The sequence below is a fragment of the Siphateles boraxobius genome, unplaced genomic scaffold (assembly GCF_051911475.1).
Source record: "Siphateles boraxobius isolate OS27281-9 unplaced genomic scaffold, OSU_SipBor_1 65, whole genome shotgun sequence".
In the NCBI taxonomy this organism is placed as follows: Eukaryota; Metazoa; Chordata; class Actinopteri; order Cypriniformes; family Leuciscidae; genus Siphateles; species Siphateles boraxobius.
The window spans coordinates 7,880,905-7,900,520 of record NW_027509192.1 but is presented as its reverse complement, the minus strand read 5'-3'; the positions used below and the strand labels follow the sequence as shown (position 1 = coordinate 7,900,520).

General features: G+C 35.5%; 2 protein-coding genes across 14 annotated transcripts in view; one reads left to right on the top strand and one right to left on the bottom strand.

Annotated features, from left to right (window-relative positions):
* Positions 1-10,973, bottom strand: part of mical2b (microtubule associated monooxygenase, calponin and LIM domain containing 2b) — a 46,541-nt gene extending 35,568 nt beyond the window's left edge. For 12 of the 13 annotated variants that reach the window (XM_077210596.1, XM_077210597.1, XM_077210598.1 and 9 more), the window contains exons 1-2: positions 10,783-10,955; positions 2,397-2,725 (exon numbers count right to left, since the gene is read on the bottom strand). In XM_077210596.1, the coding sequence (XP_077066711.1) occupies positions 2,397-2,660 (264 nt within the window). In that variant the 5' untranslated portion in view covers positions 2,661-2,725; positions 10,783-10,955. Of the gene's footprint in view, positions 1-2,396; positions 2,726-10,782 lie in introns of all 13 variants that reach the window. The other variant, XM_077210602.1, reaches the window with a different exon arrangement.
* A 1,644-nt stretch (positions 10,974-12,617) lies between these two features.
* dkk3b (dickkopf WNT signaling pathway inhibitor 3b) lies at positions 12,618-19,284 on the top strand. The gene is made up of 7 exons (XM_077210595.1): positions 12,618-12,934; positions 13,451-13,576; positions 13,712-13,792; positions 16,499-16,591; positions 17,266-17,410; positions 18,023-18,173; positions 18,958-19,284. Exons 1-7 carry the CDS (start codon positions 12,737-12,739, stop codon positions 19,013-19,015), a joined length of 852 nt encoding a protein of 283 aa, XP_077066710.1. The 5' UTR covers positions 12,618-12,736; the 3' UTR covers positions 19,016-19,284.
* The last annotated feature ends 332 nt before the right edge of the window (positions 19,285-19,616 follow it).

Below are 19,616 nucleotides of genomic sequence, written 5' to 3'. Positions count from 1 at the left end.
CAAGTGCAAGCAAAGACTTAAATGACCTCACTACCTCAGTCCAATTACATAAACTTCCTGACCCATCAAAACCAATTTGTGCATACCCACTCTTCTGGCACAACCACATGGTATGATTTCATCACCCTACGTATTACTTTAAACCCCAATCCAAGTAAATTCTAATACAAGCCAGGACTGTGGGTGACGTCTTTACTTGTCCTTCACAACAAAACAGGGGTTTATGACTGTACTGTAAAAAGTGTTACCATTTACTTGACTTAATATGGTGTATAAACAGACATATCCATAAAAGGCTCGTTCAAAAGTGGTCATAAAACGGCAAAAACACTTATCAGTTTTATTACCAGTAATTAGATGCCAAGGGCGTGTAAGGGTGAAGCAAGAAGAGTGTATTAAACACAATTAATTGCTGCTCTAACTTGTAGGTGTTTGACACAATTTCAAAAGTCTTGGCCTGGAGGAACGTAATATTTTAACCATTGATATCCACATATATGATTTTATTACACCTCAGAGGATGTCCGAACAAGGTGCCTTCATAAAACTGACCCTAACCTAAATATGCATTTAATACATTTAATATTTTATGTGAAAAATGTCTGACATCACTCTTTATCTTAGCCTTTGCCTGATGAGTCGGCGTGCCCATGTTTCCTGTTCTGGACATAATCACTGGAGTAAGTCTTCCTCTCAGCATCACTGTGTCACATTTACATTTCTACTTTTGAAGACATTCAGGAAGGCGTTTCTGTGCCAGAGCAATGCTAACAGCAGCTGACCCGCATTCAAAAGCCAAGCTAGAGGATTAATCGTATGGTCTCTCAAGCATGGAAGACCACTGTGATAGAACAGTCAGAAAATAAAGCACTATGAGTCAAAGAAAGCACAGTAACAGTTCAAATTAGAAATTAATTTAAGGCATTCTTTATTGTAAATCTTGCCCTCTACATCTATTGAAATATTATGTATTATATTAAGTTGTCTGTCAATAATGACATGACATTGTGACATCAAGACACGATGACCAATCATTGACAACCACGCATCGTGAACGATTGCAACGCATTGAGTTTGAATATGCAAAACTGAATTATGGCTAAAATCTTGGTCTGTTTGACACACAAAGTTATCATATGACTTCAGAAGATGTACACAATTTGTAGGCCCATTATTATTAACCTTTTAATGTTTTTTGTTTTTTCCATTCTTTGGTGAAATATTTCTTTAAAACTATTGTTGTGGAACAAGTCAACAAATATGTGAGCAATAAACTAAGCACACAATGTGAAATGCAAACCTATGCAAACAAACTACAACTTGCACCACAATAGCAGAGACCAAGATAAAACACTAGAAATGAATAGCCAAAGCCCCAGAAATGTAGAGATTAGCATTGAAATCTCCTTAACCTGACAATAAACTTTAAAACTAATATTCTTCAGGGTTTCCAATTCTTTCAACACCTTATCAAGCTCAAATAAGGTCAATAAGTCCACAGACACAGTGCAAAACCACCATGCAAAACTTGCTAACAACAATCTCAACATGTATGCTAAGTCAAGTGACCTGAGATTGACTCTCCCATTGACTGCTCACAAATGTCTACACGATAAAGCAGTTGTCTAGTTAATGCTTAGTAGAATTTAACAGTCACCCTGAGCTTATTGTTAAACAAAAGACGACTTATTTTCCCAAGCTAACACAATAATAATAGCCCAAACACTAGCTAGCATGCAGCCTCCACATAGATTAAGCCTAGATTAGCTTAGTATGGCACTCCAGCATAGAGATCATGCCATTCTCATAAGTTAAAGCAACATTATTAAATCACCCTGATGAGAAAAATCACTTGTATGGGATTTCAGAGGCGAAATTTCAGAGAAACCATGCTAATGCTAATATTACAATTCAGATCTCATAAACATGGATATTTCAATGCATCTGCTACTCTTCTAAAAGAGCTCTAGATAGACAAAAATCCTGACTCATGTCCTCCTAACCGTTGATCCCTCAGTCCAACGGTCAACTGTAGCAGAAAGATGGTTAAAACAAAATTATGCTGATCCTCATTTCCTGTTTCGTTTTATAAATAGAACGAACACAAACATTTTCACAAAGACGACCACCGCTACAGCGATCTCTGCCACTATATCAGGCAAAAGTGATTTGACTAACAAATGTGGATATGAAAATGAGTTTTTGTGCCATTTCAATTCTATTTTGTTACTCAATAGGTAGACGTTTTTAGTCAGAATTCCATAAACGTACACTTGAAAAGTTTGTCAAGTTTGCTGAACCAGCCTTTCAAAGTGCCCTTATTTCTTTGAAGTAATTTCTGCTTTCTCTAAGAAGTGTGCGATTTGAAGGACACGTATAGAGCTCTAGAGACTTACTCTGGTTTTCGTGCAGGCTTTGCCCTTATTATACTCCTTATGGCTGGCTCTCTTGTCCAGTTTCGCCCACAGGCCTTGGGCCTTCCAGTAAGTGACGGCAGCTTTCAGGCTGCTGTAGAAGCCTCTGTGGTCGGAGGGGTTCAGCTCTAGCTGCCTGCAGAGGATGCTGAAGGCCTGGAGAGTTCCTTTACAGGTAGTGGCCTGCACAAAGTTCTCAAACAGCTGGCCGGCCTGAGACGCACGCTCGTCCTCCGTCTCTCCCATCTCTTTCCCTCTGTTGACAGGGGATTCAGTCAGAGGTTGATTGGTGCTGGCATTCCTTTCCAAAACTGGGGAAAGAAAAGGAACAGATGGTTTAATTTGTTTCTAGACTGGGATGAAAGTGTCATACATTTCATTATCTGCAATCCACAATCTGTGTGTGGGGAAAAGCATCCTATATATGGGTATACAGAGCAGTGAAGTGACCAAAAATGGTAGGCAGTTGACATCGGCTAGATTCGTTTATTGCTTTAGGGCTCTGATTGCAGCCTGTTGAAGCTGTTTGAATATAAAGGTCAATTATCTCAGAACATCACTGTCCTTATAAGAATTAAAGAGGTGCACAACTAAATTTTAGAAAGATCAGGGTTTTTTAAACTGGGGCCCATGGGGTCTGTGGAAAAGAATTTTTTTATTTACCAAATAATTTGGTATGGCATGTAATACTAATTCAAATAAAAGTAAAGTACATAAAGTAAATGAAGAAATACAAATAAATGAAGTGATAAAAGTAAATAAATGCATATATAGAATAATAATAAAAAACATTAATTGTCAACTTAAAATAAATATATATATTTTTTAACAATTTTAAGCAATTATTTAGGAAACAATGTTTTCATTTAGCCATTTTTAAAGATTATTTTAGAAGGGGGTGTCCCATGTAAGAGGATTATTCTATTTAGCATCAAAAACGTCATTAAATGAGTCAACCATCCTAACAACAATGTGTCAATCTTTGGCTATCTGGACCATGTCTTGTAAAACACAGTGCATTCTGTCCTGAAGTACTGCTGGTAAATCAAATGAAAAGACACAAAAACACTTGGCATGCGCTGTAAAATAGGCCAGAAGAGTCACGTTAACTCAGAGTCTAGTGCTTGATAGGATTACTGCATGCAGAACAAATGGGACAGAACAAAGGAATGTTCAAAATCAGGACACCAAGATTGGCCCAGTTGTAGACAACCTGTGAGCCAGAAAACTATCTTCATGCAGTGCAGAAGAGTGTAAATAGGTTTGGAATGGCATGAAGGTGAGACTATCATGCATTTCTCAATGTGTCCTTCAGGTAAATTCAGCAAGTGAACGGAGAGTTGATTGAGAGTGAAACCAGAGCACACCGATACGTGAATGTGCGTTTAATACGTTTAATCCGCGTCTTCAGAGGTCATCTGAACGAGTGAAAAAAACTTGCCAAAAGCTCGAGCTCAATAGCAGTCCAGCATCTTTCAATTAACACTCCTGAGGTCACATCCACTGTTTGTTGACATTTTCACTGGTCCTACCTACCATTCACCCTCCAAAAAAACACACGCACACACACACATAAGAGACAAGACTAGAGTAATGATGCTGAAGATATATAATAAAATTAACTTGACGCAAATTTCTAGTCCTTGAATTCTCCAAAGACCGGATTTTTGTGTCACCAATGGTCAGTGCAGCCAATGCAGTGTGGGAAAGTTCCCATTGCTAAATTTAACCATGCTGAAAAGGCATCAGGGGATATTTCTTGAAGCAAGATGAGCCAGGAAAGTTGCCTGGCACAAAATCTACTTGTATGTGAGAAACAGTAAGACGGACCACATTTAGAAGCTACAAATCATATGGTCTCTACTGATCAGTAGGACCAGCCTCTCGACAGATGGCACAACTGCACGCAACCTGCGCCATTGCCTTCAGAGATTTTTTTTCAACAGGGTCATGTACATTTGCCCATCCCGTCTATCATTAACAGACATTAAAAACTAGTTCATGCTAATGTCACTGTGACTCCCAAACAAATTGACTCCGACAGCTCAGACATGCAGTCTTTCACCATTAGGTCTTGACGGATCTTTTTGAAGGAGCTTCAGCTTTGAGAGAACCATCAAAAGGTTCATACGCATCCCAATGGATTCGGCAGAAAGCAGCACCACTTAAAACTGGAATTCCCAAGAGCCAACATTCCTACACCACTAAGATTATTCATGTGACATGTAGGAGCACACAAAAGGGAAGTTAAACTCCTCTATTATTCTCATCAGGGCATTTAAAATAACTTTGTTTGAATATATTTTAAAATGTGATTTATTCCTGTGATGGCAAAAGTATTTTCAGCATCTTTACGCCAGTCTTCAGTGTCACATGATCCTTCAGAAATCATTCTAATATGCTGATTTAGTGCTCAAGAAACATTTATTATTATCAATGTTGAAAACGGTTGTGCTGCTTAACATTTTTGTGGAAACTGTGATACCTAGTACGAAAAAAATGGAACACTCCACCGTTTTTTGAAAAAGGGGTTATTCACCATCTTTCCTACATTTAGAAACGCATTTTTTGTCTCAGTGCATGCCAAACTAAAACAACGCATGCACTGAGACAAAAATGTGTTTGCCAACCAATCTAAATGTAGGAAAGACGGTGAATAACCCCTATTTCAAAAAACGGTGGAGTGTTCCTTTAATGCTTTTATTCAGCAATTACAAAATATAAATGGTTTAAACGTGATACTAAGACAATATTTAAATTTCAAATAAATGCTGTTCTTTTGAACTCTATTCATACTGAACAAAATAAGTTCAGAAGGATCATGTAAAAGGATTAATATAGTAATTAAAAATATATGTGTGTGTATGTGTATACTGTATATTAGTTGTTGTTGATGTGTTTTTTGTGTGTGTTTTGTATATTGAAATGGTGATTCTCAAGGGGTTTATCCTAAAGAATACATTTGTTCAAAATACACACACACGTTGAGCTTCCATGTTTCAAGGTGAATTACCATAGACAATGATTTTTATACTGTACAAACTGTATATTATTCGATCCCGACTCCTCACCACAACCCATTTTCAAAAAACTATTTAATATGATTTATAAGTGGCTTTCCTCATGGGGACAAGGTTATAAAAAGTGTCTTTGAGGGGGTTTACCAGGAGAAAAAAACCCCCCACACACACACAAACGGTTGTTCCTGTTTGTAGGGAAAAGGGAAAGTACACACTTCAGAGTCAATATAGATCAGTAGTTTACTGCCTGAAGTATTACCGTACCAGCAAACAAAAGTAACCGGAGAGCAATGCTGCTCTCTAGGAGAGTTCGGTTACACTGGTTCAAGTGGCGTTCGTTATTGTTAACCAGCTGACCTATAAGTAAGCATAATGCATTATGTATTTATTATATGGCATTGGTCGATATTGGATATTTAAAGCATGCTCATTTCCTATATTTTTAGATTTAGATTACATTGGCAATCATCCAAAACTCACTTATAAATTTAGTATAGTATAAAAAAAAATTGTATAAAATTTAAATATCTAGGATATTAAACAAAGGGTGAAAGAGAAAAGTATTTTATTTTGACATGATTGCACACTTTGCCAGAAAGGCCTGAGAAATAAAACATTTTAAAGAAATGTCTCAGATGTTTTATTCCTTAAAGGGAATTACTCCCTTATTTCCAATGTGTTTTTCCAACTTTTGGAAGTACACAGTCAAAAAATGCATAAAAAAGTGTGATTTTCAACAGTATTTCCAGAGGCAGGATATCTGATATTTGTATGAGGTCCAAGTCGTTCCTGTTTGTGCACTTTTTACTGCTTTGTGGTGGACAAAGAATTCAAAGCAGCCCCTCTAGATCACATCAGTGCTAAAATGCACTTGTTAGGATTTCAAAATATGGCATAACAGCTCAACTAATGGGCTAATATCATTGGCAAACAGATGTAGAAAGAAAAACACAAGGGGGTAAAATCAGCTACAGTATTTTGAGATCATTCTTGAGAATGATAAACAATCACTCTTGTTCAAACAAACTCTACAAAGCCGCAAAACAGCACAACTTATCATCATACATTAGGCATAATGAAGGGGGAAGATGTAGGTCAAACCCGTAATGTGTTCTCTAGAGTAACGTCATCAGTACAGATTTGGTCGAGTGACATTGAACTGGGCAACACCCTTGTGGAACCAGGAATCCTTAACCCATCAGAATCAACACCAGGCCTAAAATTCCCACTACATATATAACTGATATATACTGTGATATGTGCAAAATAAATAAATAAATAAATAAATAAATTGTGAGGCATTTGCAGAAAGAACTTCAGAGGAAAACTGGCCCTTGAACAAGGTCTGAATATGCTGTAGGGTAGTACAATTTTATAAAATGTCATGCTGTGTTGCATGTGGAAGATTGTTAAGAAATTTGAGAATAAAACGATGGATCTACCAAATGCAGCTTGTTGCACAATTAACAAACCTTGCTGTATTAACATTATTGAAGCCAGTTTCTGCCTCTAAAAATAATTTTAGGTAATTGTATAATTATCAACAGAATTATCATAATCACAACTTTAGATCTCCTTGCTCAGTCACAACTGCCCATTTTTGTCTCAAAATTGTGACTCTCTTACAATTGCCAATTTATATCTCACAATTACCACTTTACAACTAAAAATTTAAATTTTACCACTTTGTAGATTACAATTGCGACTTCATTGCTAACAATTGCCACTTTATTGCTCACAATTACCACTTTATATCTAAAAATTGCGACTTTATATCTAACAATTGCCAATATATATCTCACAATTGCCACTTTATATATTACAATTGCAACTTTATTGATAAGAATTTCCACTTTATCTCACAATTGCCAATTTAAATCTCAATTTCCAATTTATACCTCAAAATTGCCATATTAGTTGCGACTTCATTGCTAACAATTGACACTTTATATCTCACAACTGCGACTTTTGTATTGTAATTTTGACTTTGTGTGATTTCTTATTTCAAACTGAAATCTCTCCCACTGTTGCTTTATATTTCTTAACATTTTCTCCTACAATTGCCGATATTATTTTTCACTCTGAAGCAGACGCAGGCTTCCATATAAAGTGGATAAGCTCTTGGAGAAACATTCTGGTGATCCTGCTCAGAATAGACAGGCCTCAAGTTTCAAGTACTGCCATGGTGTGATTCTATAGCAGTAGAGCAATGTGCCGCAGGTTCAAAGCCTTGACATTAGGCTAATGAAGACCTGGGGTAAATAATCCTAGTTAGCTTGCGCAGAAAATCATTTGCAGAGTTTGCCTAAACTTTAAAAACAGAATAATCTTTCCATTAACATCCGTTTTAAAAGCTCTTTAGAGCTTTTGTCCTATTCTCCAGAAATTCTGACAGATACTGTTCCTTGCAGACATCAAGATTTCTGGCAGCATCTTTAACTGATCCTGTTGTGTGGATGATATGATCCTTACGACAACAAACAACTTTCCACTTCCTGTAACGTTCTCTAACCCACTGGGAAGTAGAAGGAAGAATTATAAATGGAAACATGCATGAGGAATTTAAAGACTCTAAAAGTGGTGCTGCTTCAGATAAGAAGGTCTAAATGACCAACAGTTTCAACTAAAAAAAAAAAGCGCGTTCTCTGGATTAAAGTCTTTCCGTAACACTACAACAGGATGGCCAAATGTAAACCATGTATTCACTAGGGTGAACGGATTTAGGTTGGATATGAGCTTACACACTGCAATTTTACTAATGGAAACCTCTTATAACATTTGCCATGACCAAAAACTACATAGCCTCTTAGGAGGTTAATTAAAATAAGTCAGTCATTTAAATACATTTAGTATCAATCCTCTCAAGATATCAAATGTCAACATGAAGCAACTTTAACAGGTGTTCAGATTCTCTTTTACGTTTATCGTGAACGTCACGAACAAAACCCAATAGATGAACTTCTACGAAAAGCCATATCTTACAGAGACTGCCATGTTGCGATATACTACCCACATGAAACGCATGAGAGGATCGTGGCAGTTCGAGAGGAACGGGGAGGTTGTTATTTTGAGAGATGTCCACAGTGCAGCAGATAAACTTTCAGCATTCAAATCTGTGGATAATTGGAGTCAAGCCATTTTAACTTAACTTCTACTGAATCTTATCTTTAAAAAAATCCCAAATAACTGCCTAAACAGCTCAGAGGATCTCCAACATTATTTGTGTTAGAGTCATTTCCCTATCTACCTCACAATCCTCTCTACAACTTTATATCTCACAATTGTGACTTCATTGTTCATAACTGTATCTCACAATTGCGACTGGGGCTGCACGATATATTGAAATATACACTGTAACGGTTATATTCTGTTTTGGTTGAGTTTCATTGCATTTTAGTTCTGTTTTCCCTGTTCAGCTGTATGACCTAGTTTCCTAGTGTGTGTCAGTTTGTTCCCTTGATTAAATATTCCATTCACCTGTTGTCCAGTTAATTTACTCATTAGTTCCTCTGTCTATTTAAGCACACTCTTCATTCAGTTCATTGTTCGGTGTCGTCTAAATTAAATGGTTGTGATGTTTCCCTGAGTTAAATACATCCGTTACAGGTTACAGCTACCTGAGACATACATCCATTTGAGTGAAATAAAAGTGTGATGGTTTAACATTTGGAAATAAAATTAAGATGTAAATGTTATTAGTATTGTAATTGTACAGTTGTTTTAATTTAAAAGACTCAATTTCTTTTTTTACAGAACAAGTTACAATACTACAATATTTATTTTGTTTAATATATGATTCAAAATAAAAATCACAATAAAAATCAATTCTATGTATTCTTATTTAAAAGTAAATAAGAGTAAATAATAATAATATTCCAGCTTTTTAAAATTATTTTATTTGCACTCATTCAAGAATATTTTTTCTATTCTTTCCAAATATAGCTATTTAGGTTATTTCTTCATATCGCAATATATAAATGGCAGAACAAGTAAACATTGCAATGTCAGTTTTTTCCAATATCGTGCAGCCCTAATTGTGACTTTATATCGCACAATACCGACTTTATTTATTGCAACTTTATACTGTACCTCACAATTGTGACTTTCTCACGATTGTAACTTCTCTGCAGATCTTTCCTCATGCCAGTGATGAAGTTGTGGTTGATTAAACAGAAATCCATTTGATAGACAAACACCATAGTAGTGTATTTCTGTCTTTCTCTGTGCTCAGGACGGCCCTTATAAGTCAATGGCATATTCCAGGGAGCGGGGATTGTGTAACAGTATCGTTTTGCCCTATAGGCAACAGAGGTACAACATATTGAAAAGCTCTAGACTAAAGGATCAAGAAAAGCAAACACCTAATGGTGCATCTCGTACATTGTGTTATGAGAACCCATATAAACTAGATGGTGTTAAAGTTCAGCAGCACTGCTGGGAATTTGGGATACAGACATACTAGTCTTAGAAAAAAAAGTACAAATATTTATCTAGACAACTTGAAATTCATTACATATTAAACTAAACACACAAATACAAAAGAAACATCTGCGGAGGCAATAATCAAGTTACTCATCAATTGAGACATATTTGATGCCAGTCTGAGCCTGTTGATCTCTGCAGTCTGAGCAATACACACCAACAATGAGTAATTCTGGACAACAAGGAGAGAAAAACACCACTCCAGTCTAACCAAAACTATTCATGTTACATATCACAGAAGTTAGGAAACTTCCATCAACATGAAGAAACACAATCACCATTGGACAATTGCTCATCAAAAACAAGTTTACCTGAGAACAGTCATAACTAAGACCAAAACTGGTCTCTTAGTAACTGTGTTTTGGAATATTTTAGCTAGTTTCAAACTGGTAGACCATCCTTCAGATAGATTCCCAAAAGGGAATGCTGTCATTTTAGCTAGTGGCTGTATCAGGCAAAAGATAATGATTAAAAAAAATCATGCTTTAGTGCTGTATTGGCATTATCTAGGAGATAAACTACAAACTAAACCCGGACAGCTGACAAGCACTCCAAAGGCTGTAGTAAATTATTTACACCACTCTTGAAACTAATCTGGATAAGATGTAATAAAACACCCGACTTGATATCCAATACAGCCTTGTTAACAAATTTGTTAGTTCATTATAATAATATAATTATCATAACGCAATTATACATAGTATAACTAAACCTATTTATTTCATATAATAATATCACAATGTTTTTTCCATATGTATGGCAGCAGTGTATCCTGTCAGTGCAGCGCGTGCCCAATATAGCGTCACTTGTCGTTTCCCAGCAGCTCGTGCTTTGACGCGCTCAAATGAAGTGATCAACAAACTTACTTTTTCCGCTGTAAAGTGACTTTGGCTTTAGCGACAGCCGCAGAATCTGATTGACAGCGGTCGATATTATCCGTATACAGTATCTGACCTCTGAAGATTATCTCGCAGAGAGAAATGTTTGTATCTTATGATTCCATCCACCCGGTTGTTGATATAGGTCGCCCTCGCGACTCACTGGCTCTTTATGCCCTTTATAATTAGAGGCGGCGCTTCCCATGACGCCAAATGGGAAGTTCAGATCAACTTGGAAGGCGAATCCCACTGTTGATTTTTTTTTATCAGGCGTCTGTGATTTACTTCATTCTATGGAGAAACTGTCTTGAGGGTTTGAGCTGAACGAAAGCTGTAATTGCAATGCTTTCAACATATATATATATATATATATATATATTAAAAACTTTAGATGTTGGTTTTTGAATAAAATTTGGTCTTGTAAAATATGATATGAGGAGCAACAACACATCGATTGCAAAACGGCATTTCATTAATACGAATGGAATTTTTAACAAGTACATACACTCCACCACAAAATTAAACACGTTGTGCATTAATGATTGGAATATTCCCAATTTTGTAAGCATTAATTTAGTTTCTCTCCACACACACACATACAACCAGCTGTCCTACAGACGCCTCATGATCCAGACACCTGACCTGCTCTAAGTAAAATGTCCTTTAACATGCACTCTAATTTTAAACTCCCAGAACATTAAAAGCCCATCTTCACGCCAAATGACGTTTCTCATTCTTTTAAATGATATATACAATATGCTACTATACTACATAGTATTTAAGTCTTGATAAAGATGATGAGCATGCATTTAGTCTTACCTACTACAACAGTGGAAGAGTTCTGACTCGAACGCCAACAGTGTAATCACACACATGCTGGCAGGTGTTTCATTAGCACAGCGGCGAACGAGATCTTGAACTCTGTCGCCATCTACTGGACTCTTAAAGGAAGTGCACGCTTAATGCACTTTTAGAAGAGGTGCCTTTACTGTAAGTGCAATCAGATGCGTTCATTTACACTCTAGGAATTTGTAACAAAAAAAAACAAAAAAAAATGTTTTGTCCTGTTGGTAACCCTGGGCACTGAGACTTAGAGCCTAGGCACTGAAACCCTGGGCACTGAGACCCCCACCCCAAGCTGGACTGTGATGCTATTTTCTTCTGGAAACAAACTTTTTTGCATTATTTTCCTGTTATCTCTGTAAAGCTGCTTTGAAACAATCTGTATTGTTAAAAGCGCTATATAAATAAATGTGACTTGACTCGACGAATAAAAGTAAAAACGGTATAAAAGCTTTCTATTTTAAATAAATGCTGTACTTTTTTTCTTTTTAAAAACTTTTTATTCAAAGAATTCTGAAAAAAGTATCACAGATTATAAAACAAGTATTAAGCAGAACAACTGTTTCCGACATTGGTAATAAATCAGCATATTAGATTTCTGAAGGACACTGAAGACTGGAGAAATGATGCTGAAAATTCAGCTTTGCATCACAGAAATGAATTATATTTCAAAGTAGCCTTACATTAAAATAGAAAACCGTAATTTCAAATTGTAATAATATTTCACAATATTATTTTTTATTTCTATATTTCTGATCAAATAAATGCAGGCTTGATGAGCAAGAGACTTTTTTTCAAAAACATAGCCTATACTTTAGTCTACAGTAGGCGTAGAAAAATATTGTAATGCACTTAACGACTTATATCAATATCAATAAACAAGATATCGTTCTGTTTTAAATTATGTTTTATATCGAGCTAACAAATACATTTTTTAACTGCGCTGTTGCTTTAATAATTGAGCCATCAGACGCAATACTGGGAGCCAAAAACCTTTTCCGGTCTTTTTTTCCCCTCACATGTTTCGAAATAAACCACGTCCCAGGCACAGACAGGGTCTGTGATTTTCGCCAGAGGTAACTCGCCTAAGTAAAAAACGATGCTGAAGTGTGTGATATTATCCCTTTGCGTGTGCTTTGTGTTGGGCAGCTCAGTTCACAGAGTGGGACATCTGGACATCACCAAGACCCTGGAGAAGCATGTGGCACACGGACAAACCACTTTAAACGAGATGTTCCGGGAGGTGGAAAAACTGATGGAGGACACGCAGCAGAAACTAGAGGAGGCTGTCCACCAGGTATGACTGGGGAAACAACAATCTCAGCAGACTGAATATTGTTTTGCGCCATGTCATTTGCTTTTGCGCTATATTATGTCCGATTCGTAAACGACATTTGAGTCGGGTCGTTTCATGGAATCTTTTTTTAAAACATTTTCACAAAACATCGAACGAATCTCATAACGGATTTGGTTTTAGTAAATAACTTATATTGAGCTCTTTTAACCTGAAGCATCTTTCACTGACATATCTTAAAATATGCACACCAATATTTTTTTCTAAGGCATCTTATAAAAGCTATTTAAATGTCCTAATTGAACTAAGCCCTCCTGTGAAACCAGGCAAATATTAATAAAACTATCGACAAAAACCGTGTAATGTGTCTGAATCGTTTTGATTCATCAGAATTTTCCATCACTAGAGGATTAAACGCAAGATTTACCTCATAATTCTCAATGTCTAATAAAAAGAACAGTCAAAACATTATTCACATCTAGACAATATTAATCTTATTTGATAAATATGCACAATCAGATGGAGAATGAGTCATCAAAATCGCTGTTACATGAACGTAACTTTCCTGCCAGTTTTCACAATGAAACTACAACAGAGATCAAGGTGGGGAATCGGACCGTGCATCTGATAGAGAGAATTGACAAGGTACTTTATATGTTTATTGGCTTGGACTTGATGTGATTTATATGTATTTGCACTGTATTGACATGAACAGAACTTCATTGTGCTCATGCCTTTGTAGATTGATGTGCCTTGAACTTACTCCTGGTTTTCCTGTAGGAAACAGATAATAAGACCGGAAAGACTCATTTTTCCAGAACTCTCATTCAGGACACTGAACGGTGGAATGAAGTAGATCATGTGAGTCTATATTTCATCTATAGCCTTAATATACCATATCACTTTAAGTTATAATAATAAACCATTTTAATTTCTCAAAAAGTGACCATATAAAACCGATATCAAACTTCCAGTGCTATGAACCCTGAAGTGAGTTTGTCGTCACTTTGGCAACCTGGGGTTTGAAAGCAGAGTTTATTTATTAAAACCAACATGGATTTTCCACTTCACCAGTCATCAAACTAAGACCTTCTATTTGCATGGGAAACATGTGGCACATCATTATGGAGACTTTTCTAAACATGGACAATTCTTGTAAATAAAGTTGAGGGACAGATGGTCCACATCAGTCCTCTTTCCTCACATTTTGTATTGTTGCTGTGACTAAAATATAAACTTTTACTTTTTATAAGGCTTATAAAAGATGCCCTCTACAGAAATTAGTCTTTTAAACACTGGATCATTCAACATAAACACATTCCCCCGGTTTCACAGACCATGCTTAACCCTAGTCCCAGACTAAAATGCATATTTGAGCTGTCTTATAGCAACTTGCACTGACTTAAACTAAATATGTCAGTGCCCTTGTTTTGTCTCAAGATGCACACCAGTAATGTTTTTTTAAGGCATGTTTATAAAAGCTACTTAAATGCCCTAATTGAACTAAGGCCCAATCCTGGCTTAATCTAAGCTCTGTCTATAAAACCGGGCCATAATGTCTTTGTTTTCAAGACTAAATGTCATGTTTAGCATCCTTCATTTCTATAGTAGACTCTCAATTCTCTTGAATAACAGACTAACTGTGTTTAAAAGCTTTAGCTTTTGATTTAAGTAAGATACATCAGACAGCTACCATTATATTTATTCCAGAATAAAACCGGAATATATATAAACATTACACTTAAGGTCTCTTTGCATTTCTGCAACAATTTTACAGATGGCAGTGCCATTAGAGGATCTTGTTCAGGCAGTCTTCTAGCACCAGCACAATATATAGTGAAATTAGAACATCTGGAAAAAATGCATGGAAAGTGGTGCACTGGGATTGTGTGGTCGAGACTTAGTGCCAGCAGCCATGTTGCCATGAGGAAGCTCTTAGTGTTTCTCTCCCATTTTGCATAGTGGCAAATCTGAGCTCACAGGCAGTTGATAAGCATGGTCTGTGTTGTAATGGACAGCTGGTCATTTTTTGCTCAATAAAATCTACCTGTGAATAATCAATACTTTATTTCATGTATTAGAGGACCACTTACCAAAAAAGTAATAATAATTGTGTATATATATATATATATATATATATATATATATATATATATATATATATATATATATATATATACACACACAATTATTATTACTTTTTTGGTAAGTGGTCCTCTAATACATATATATATATATATATATATATATATATATATATATATATATATCACATATATAGCAATTGATATGTTGGTTTTCATTTTACACACTGTATATTTATTATTTAAGAATTTATGAATTATTATTAAATAAGATAAAATATACAAGATATGTACTGTATACATTATATCTATATATCCATAATTGATATAAATTAATATGTATAATGTATTTATATATGTTTAATAATTATACATCACTTAGAATATGTAACGGTCATATATTAATTTCATATCTAAATCTCACTCATTCATTTTAAATAAATTTTGTGATGATGTCTTATGTTTTCTACACATTTTCAGTTTGTATTCTGTCTTCCAGAAGAACTTGTTGGAACAGAACCAGAAGGAAAGTTGTTTTTTGTTCGTGAGGAATTGCTGAGAGTTTTTTTTTTTTCTTCACGTGACTCACTCACATTAGTCTAGACTCCTGGCATTGTAACTCTGGGGGGAAGGGTAGTGGTAGGGTTAGTGGTAGGTCGCTGTTACAGTTCTCACATGAGTGAAATGCAGAGATGGGGTTTCTGGACCTCCAGATCTGTAAATGTGGAATTAATTATGACACTGCTGATGAGATCATGATCAGGCATTAACTTTAATAAATGACTCCTGTTTGTCTGTATTAAACCGCAGGGCAGTTTGAGACTATTCGCTATTCTTTATCTAGTTTATTTGTAAATATTTTCAGCGGAGTGGAAATGTTCAAAATATTACGTCTTATTTCCTTCGGCTTTAAAGTTGTCACAATTTCCATTGTATCAATTTCCAGTGTCTAACAAAGTACAAGCACACAAAGGACTGTTTTTGTTACTACATTATTGTATTCACTCATCGTGGGAGGCATAGATGAGGTGGATGTTCCCAACACAAATGTGTTTTTCAGTTAATGGTAGGTGGTTGTTTCTTTAAGTCCCCAGCTGAATATCTGTCTGGGAGGCGAAACACCTCGTTGGAATTTCTTGACCTAAAGTACAAAACAAGACTTATTATTACAGTACTTTAGTGACAATACTGTAGGATAGTTAAAAGAAAAAATCCCCTATAAATGAGACAAACAAAAATACTGTCCTCGTTCTCACCCTCATGTTGTTCCAAACCTCTATGACTGACTTTCTTCTGTAGATTATGATAGATGTTTAGCAGAATGTCCACGCTGCTCTTTTCCATACAATGAAAGTGAATGGTGAACAAAAGCATCACACTAGTACTGCCCGCCACTGTCAGAAATGTGGGAATTTTATGATGTTATGAATCTGATGTCGAATCATGAAAATATAGTCCATCAGTTTCATTCTTGTTCACACAGGAGTGCTTGATTGACGAGGACTGTGGGGACGACAGCTTCTGCCTCTATGAGATCATCACCTCCAAATGCATCCCGTGCCAGACGACTAATATGGTCTGTGCTCACTTTATGTTCAAAAAAGAGAAGAAAAAACGCATATATACAGCCGTGGTCAAAAGTTTACACACACCTTGCAAAATCTGCAAAATGATAATTATAATTTTAAAAAAATGGGATCGGTCAAAATGCATGTTATTTTTTATTTAGTACTTTCCTGAATAAGATATTTTACATAAAATATGTTTACATATAGTCCACAAGACAAAAAATAGCTTAATTTATAAAAATGACCCCGTTCAAAAGTTTACATACCCTTGATTCTTAATACTGTGTCATTATCTAGATGATCCTCAACTGTTTTGTCCTGAGCAGTTAAACTGGCCAATGCTCTTCAGAAAAATCCTTTAGGTCCTGCAAATTCTTCAGGTTTCCAGCATCTTTTGCATAATTGAACCCTTTCCAGCAGTGACAGTATGATTTTGAGATCCATCTTTTCATACCGAGGACAATTGAGGGACTCAAATACAACATTCACTGATGCTCCAGATAGAAACATGATGCATTAAAAGCCAGAGGGGGTGAACATTTTTGAACAGGATGAAGATGCATCGTGTTTCCATCTTTTATATATATATATATATATATATATATATATATATATATATGAAAGATGGAAACACACACACACACAATTTTTGTTCAAATATATTGATATTATTTTCATCTAGGAGTGCACAAAGGACGTGGAGTGTTGTGCAGATCAGCTGTGTGTGTGGGGTGTATGTGCTGAGAACAGAACCAAAGGACAGTCGGGAACAATCTGCCAGTACCAGAGCGACTGTAGTCCTCAACACTGCTGTGCCTTTCACAAAGGTTGTGTAATCTTTGTATAGATTATATCAGTTTTAAAGTAGTAATAATTCATATTTTTATTGTGGATTTTCGTGTTTTAGGATCTAAAGTCTGGGAAAATGGTAAAACTAAATCTATGAATAAAATGCATTTCAGAACTACCAAAAATAAATGATAAAGACAAAAGAAAAAGTTTTAACTTCATATAAACACAAGAAAAAGTTTTATTAAAAATCAACCCCTGGGACATAGAAGTGCCTATATAAGCAACAATGTTAGATAAGCAGTTGGTTATATTGTAAAACATCTGAAAATATCCCGTTTCACTGGGCCTCCCAGTCCGAAGGTTTCTCCTCAAAGTACTAAATAATTGTTTCCTTATGAATTTACAATTGAACTCCTCGCTCCTCACTCAGTTCAGTGTTCCACAGTTGTCTTACTGTTGCCAAATATGCATTAATCACACAAGATACACACCAACAATATTTGCTGTGGTTTTGACACATCACCTAATTTCCTGAGTTCTGGAGTCCATCTAATCTTTATCTCCCTAATTTCTGCTGTACCTCTCTCTGTAGTCTCTATCTCTCCCTCCCTCTTCTTTTTAATATTCCTCGTTTTTTTTCTCTCCAGCCCTGCTCTTCCCCGTGTGCCGCCCCAAGCCACAGGAAGGCCAAGGCTGCCCCAGTCACCCTAACCAGCTGATGGAGTTATTACTGTGGGACGAGGAGGGGCCGCAGGAGCACTGCCCCTGTGCTGCAGGCCTGCACTGCCAGCCTCTCGAGTGAGGCCGCAATTTCATCACAAACATTCCTTGCATGCGTCTATCTGGTGTGTTGCACACGTCTAAGCAGGCCTGGCCTTATTTGTACAAACATTTTTGTTCTTTGTAATGGTAATCCAGCCAGCCAATCAGATTGCAGCTTGCGGGTAAGGGAAAGCTCTTGGTATTTTACATATATATATATATATATATATATGAGTATTTACAAGTGTGTATGTATTTATGTTTTTAAATAAATAATATTCAGTATATAGCCTACACACAGACATGCATAAAATATATATTTATATACAATATATATATATATATATATATATATATATATATATAATTTGTAGTATATTATGCTCAAGCCTGCATTTATTTGATCAAAAATAAAGAATAAAAAACATTAATATTGTGAAATATTACAATATAAAATAATGGCTTTCTATTTTAATCTACTTTAAAATATAATCTATTTCTGTGACGCAGAGCTGTATTTTCAGTTTCATTCCTTATCATTATTCAGTCTTCAGTGTCACATGATCCTTCAGAAATCATTCTAATATGCTGATTTGTTATCAATGTTGGAAACAGTTGGGCTTCTTTAGATTTTTTATAGGCTCGATAAGCATAAGAGACTTCTTTCAAAAACATTAAAAATAGCAATTTCTTTCAAAAACATTAAAAATAGCAATGTTTCCAAACTTTTTACCGGTACTCTGTGTGTGTGTGTGTATGTGTATATATATATATATATATATACAAAAAAAACTCACATTTATCTGTTTTATTGTTACAGGAAAAGATCAGTGTGTGTAGATGAGAGGAACTCTTCTGGTGAAAGAAATGTGGACTGATCGCTCCCGCAAAAACTGAAACCTTTTCAATAATCTTTGTAGCATCAAAGTGCCTTTTTTAATTTCTTCATAAAATCGGAGGAACTCTTATTTATAAAAAATAAATAAAAATTGTGCCATTTGTACTTTGTGTGATATTACATGGAATTACAAAGATAACATGTTTTCAAAAATTTTAATATTTTGATTGAGAATGACATTGTTCTGAATATGTTGACCTACACTAGCTTGATATTATATACCTTCCTAATAAATATGATTTCTGGTCATTTTTGGTTGACTTTTGAATGTATTATTTTAAAAAAGCAAAAAATGCGACATAACTTGTTGAAATATGAACAGCAGATGGCAGTGTTGAACTGTGGATATGAATGAGGTTGAGAATGTCGAGAACACTTAAAATTTATTCATTTAAATTTGGTAATTTAAATGAATTTTAAATTCATGGGGGGGGGGGGTAATGTTTTACAATCCATCTCCTTAACTATTAGAAAAGTTTTCTTGTAAAAAACAATATTTTACAATCTAAGGCAGCAAGTTATGTGCTTAAGTTCTTTTAAATCATAGTTATGTTCTTTACGGCTTAAAACAGTAACGGCCA

What these genes read in the sequence shown, in the direction of transcription:
- dkk3b (XM_077210595.1), top strand. Translation starts at nt 12,737, where the DNA reads ATGCTGAAGTGTGTGATATTATCCCTTTGCGTGTGCTTTGTGTTGGGC. An exon ending in TAGAGGAGGCTGTCCACCAG is followed by an intron (nt 12,935 to 13,450) that starts GTATGACTGGGG and finishes ATGCACAATCAG; the next exon opens with ATGGAGAATGAGTCATCAAA. An exon ending in CTGCACTGCCAGCCTCTCGA is followed by an intron (nt 18,174 to 18,957) that starts GTGAGGCCGCAA and finishes TTATTGTTACAG; the next exon opens with GAAAAGATCAGTGTGTGTAG.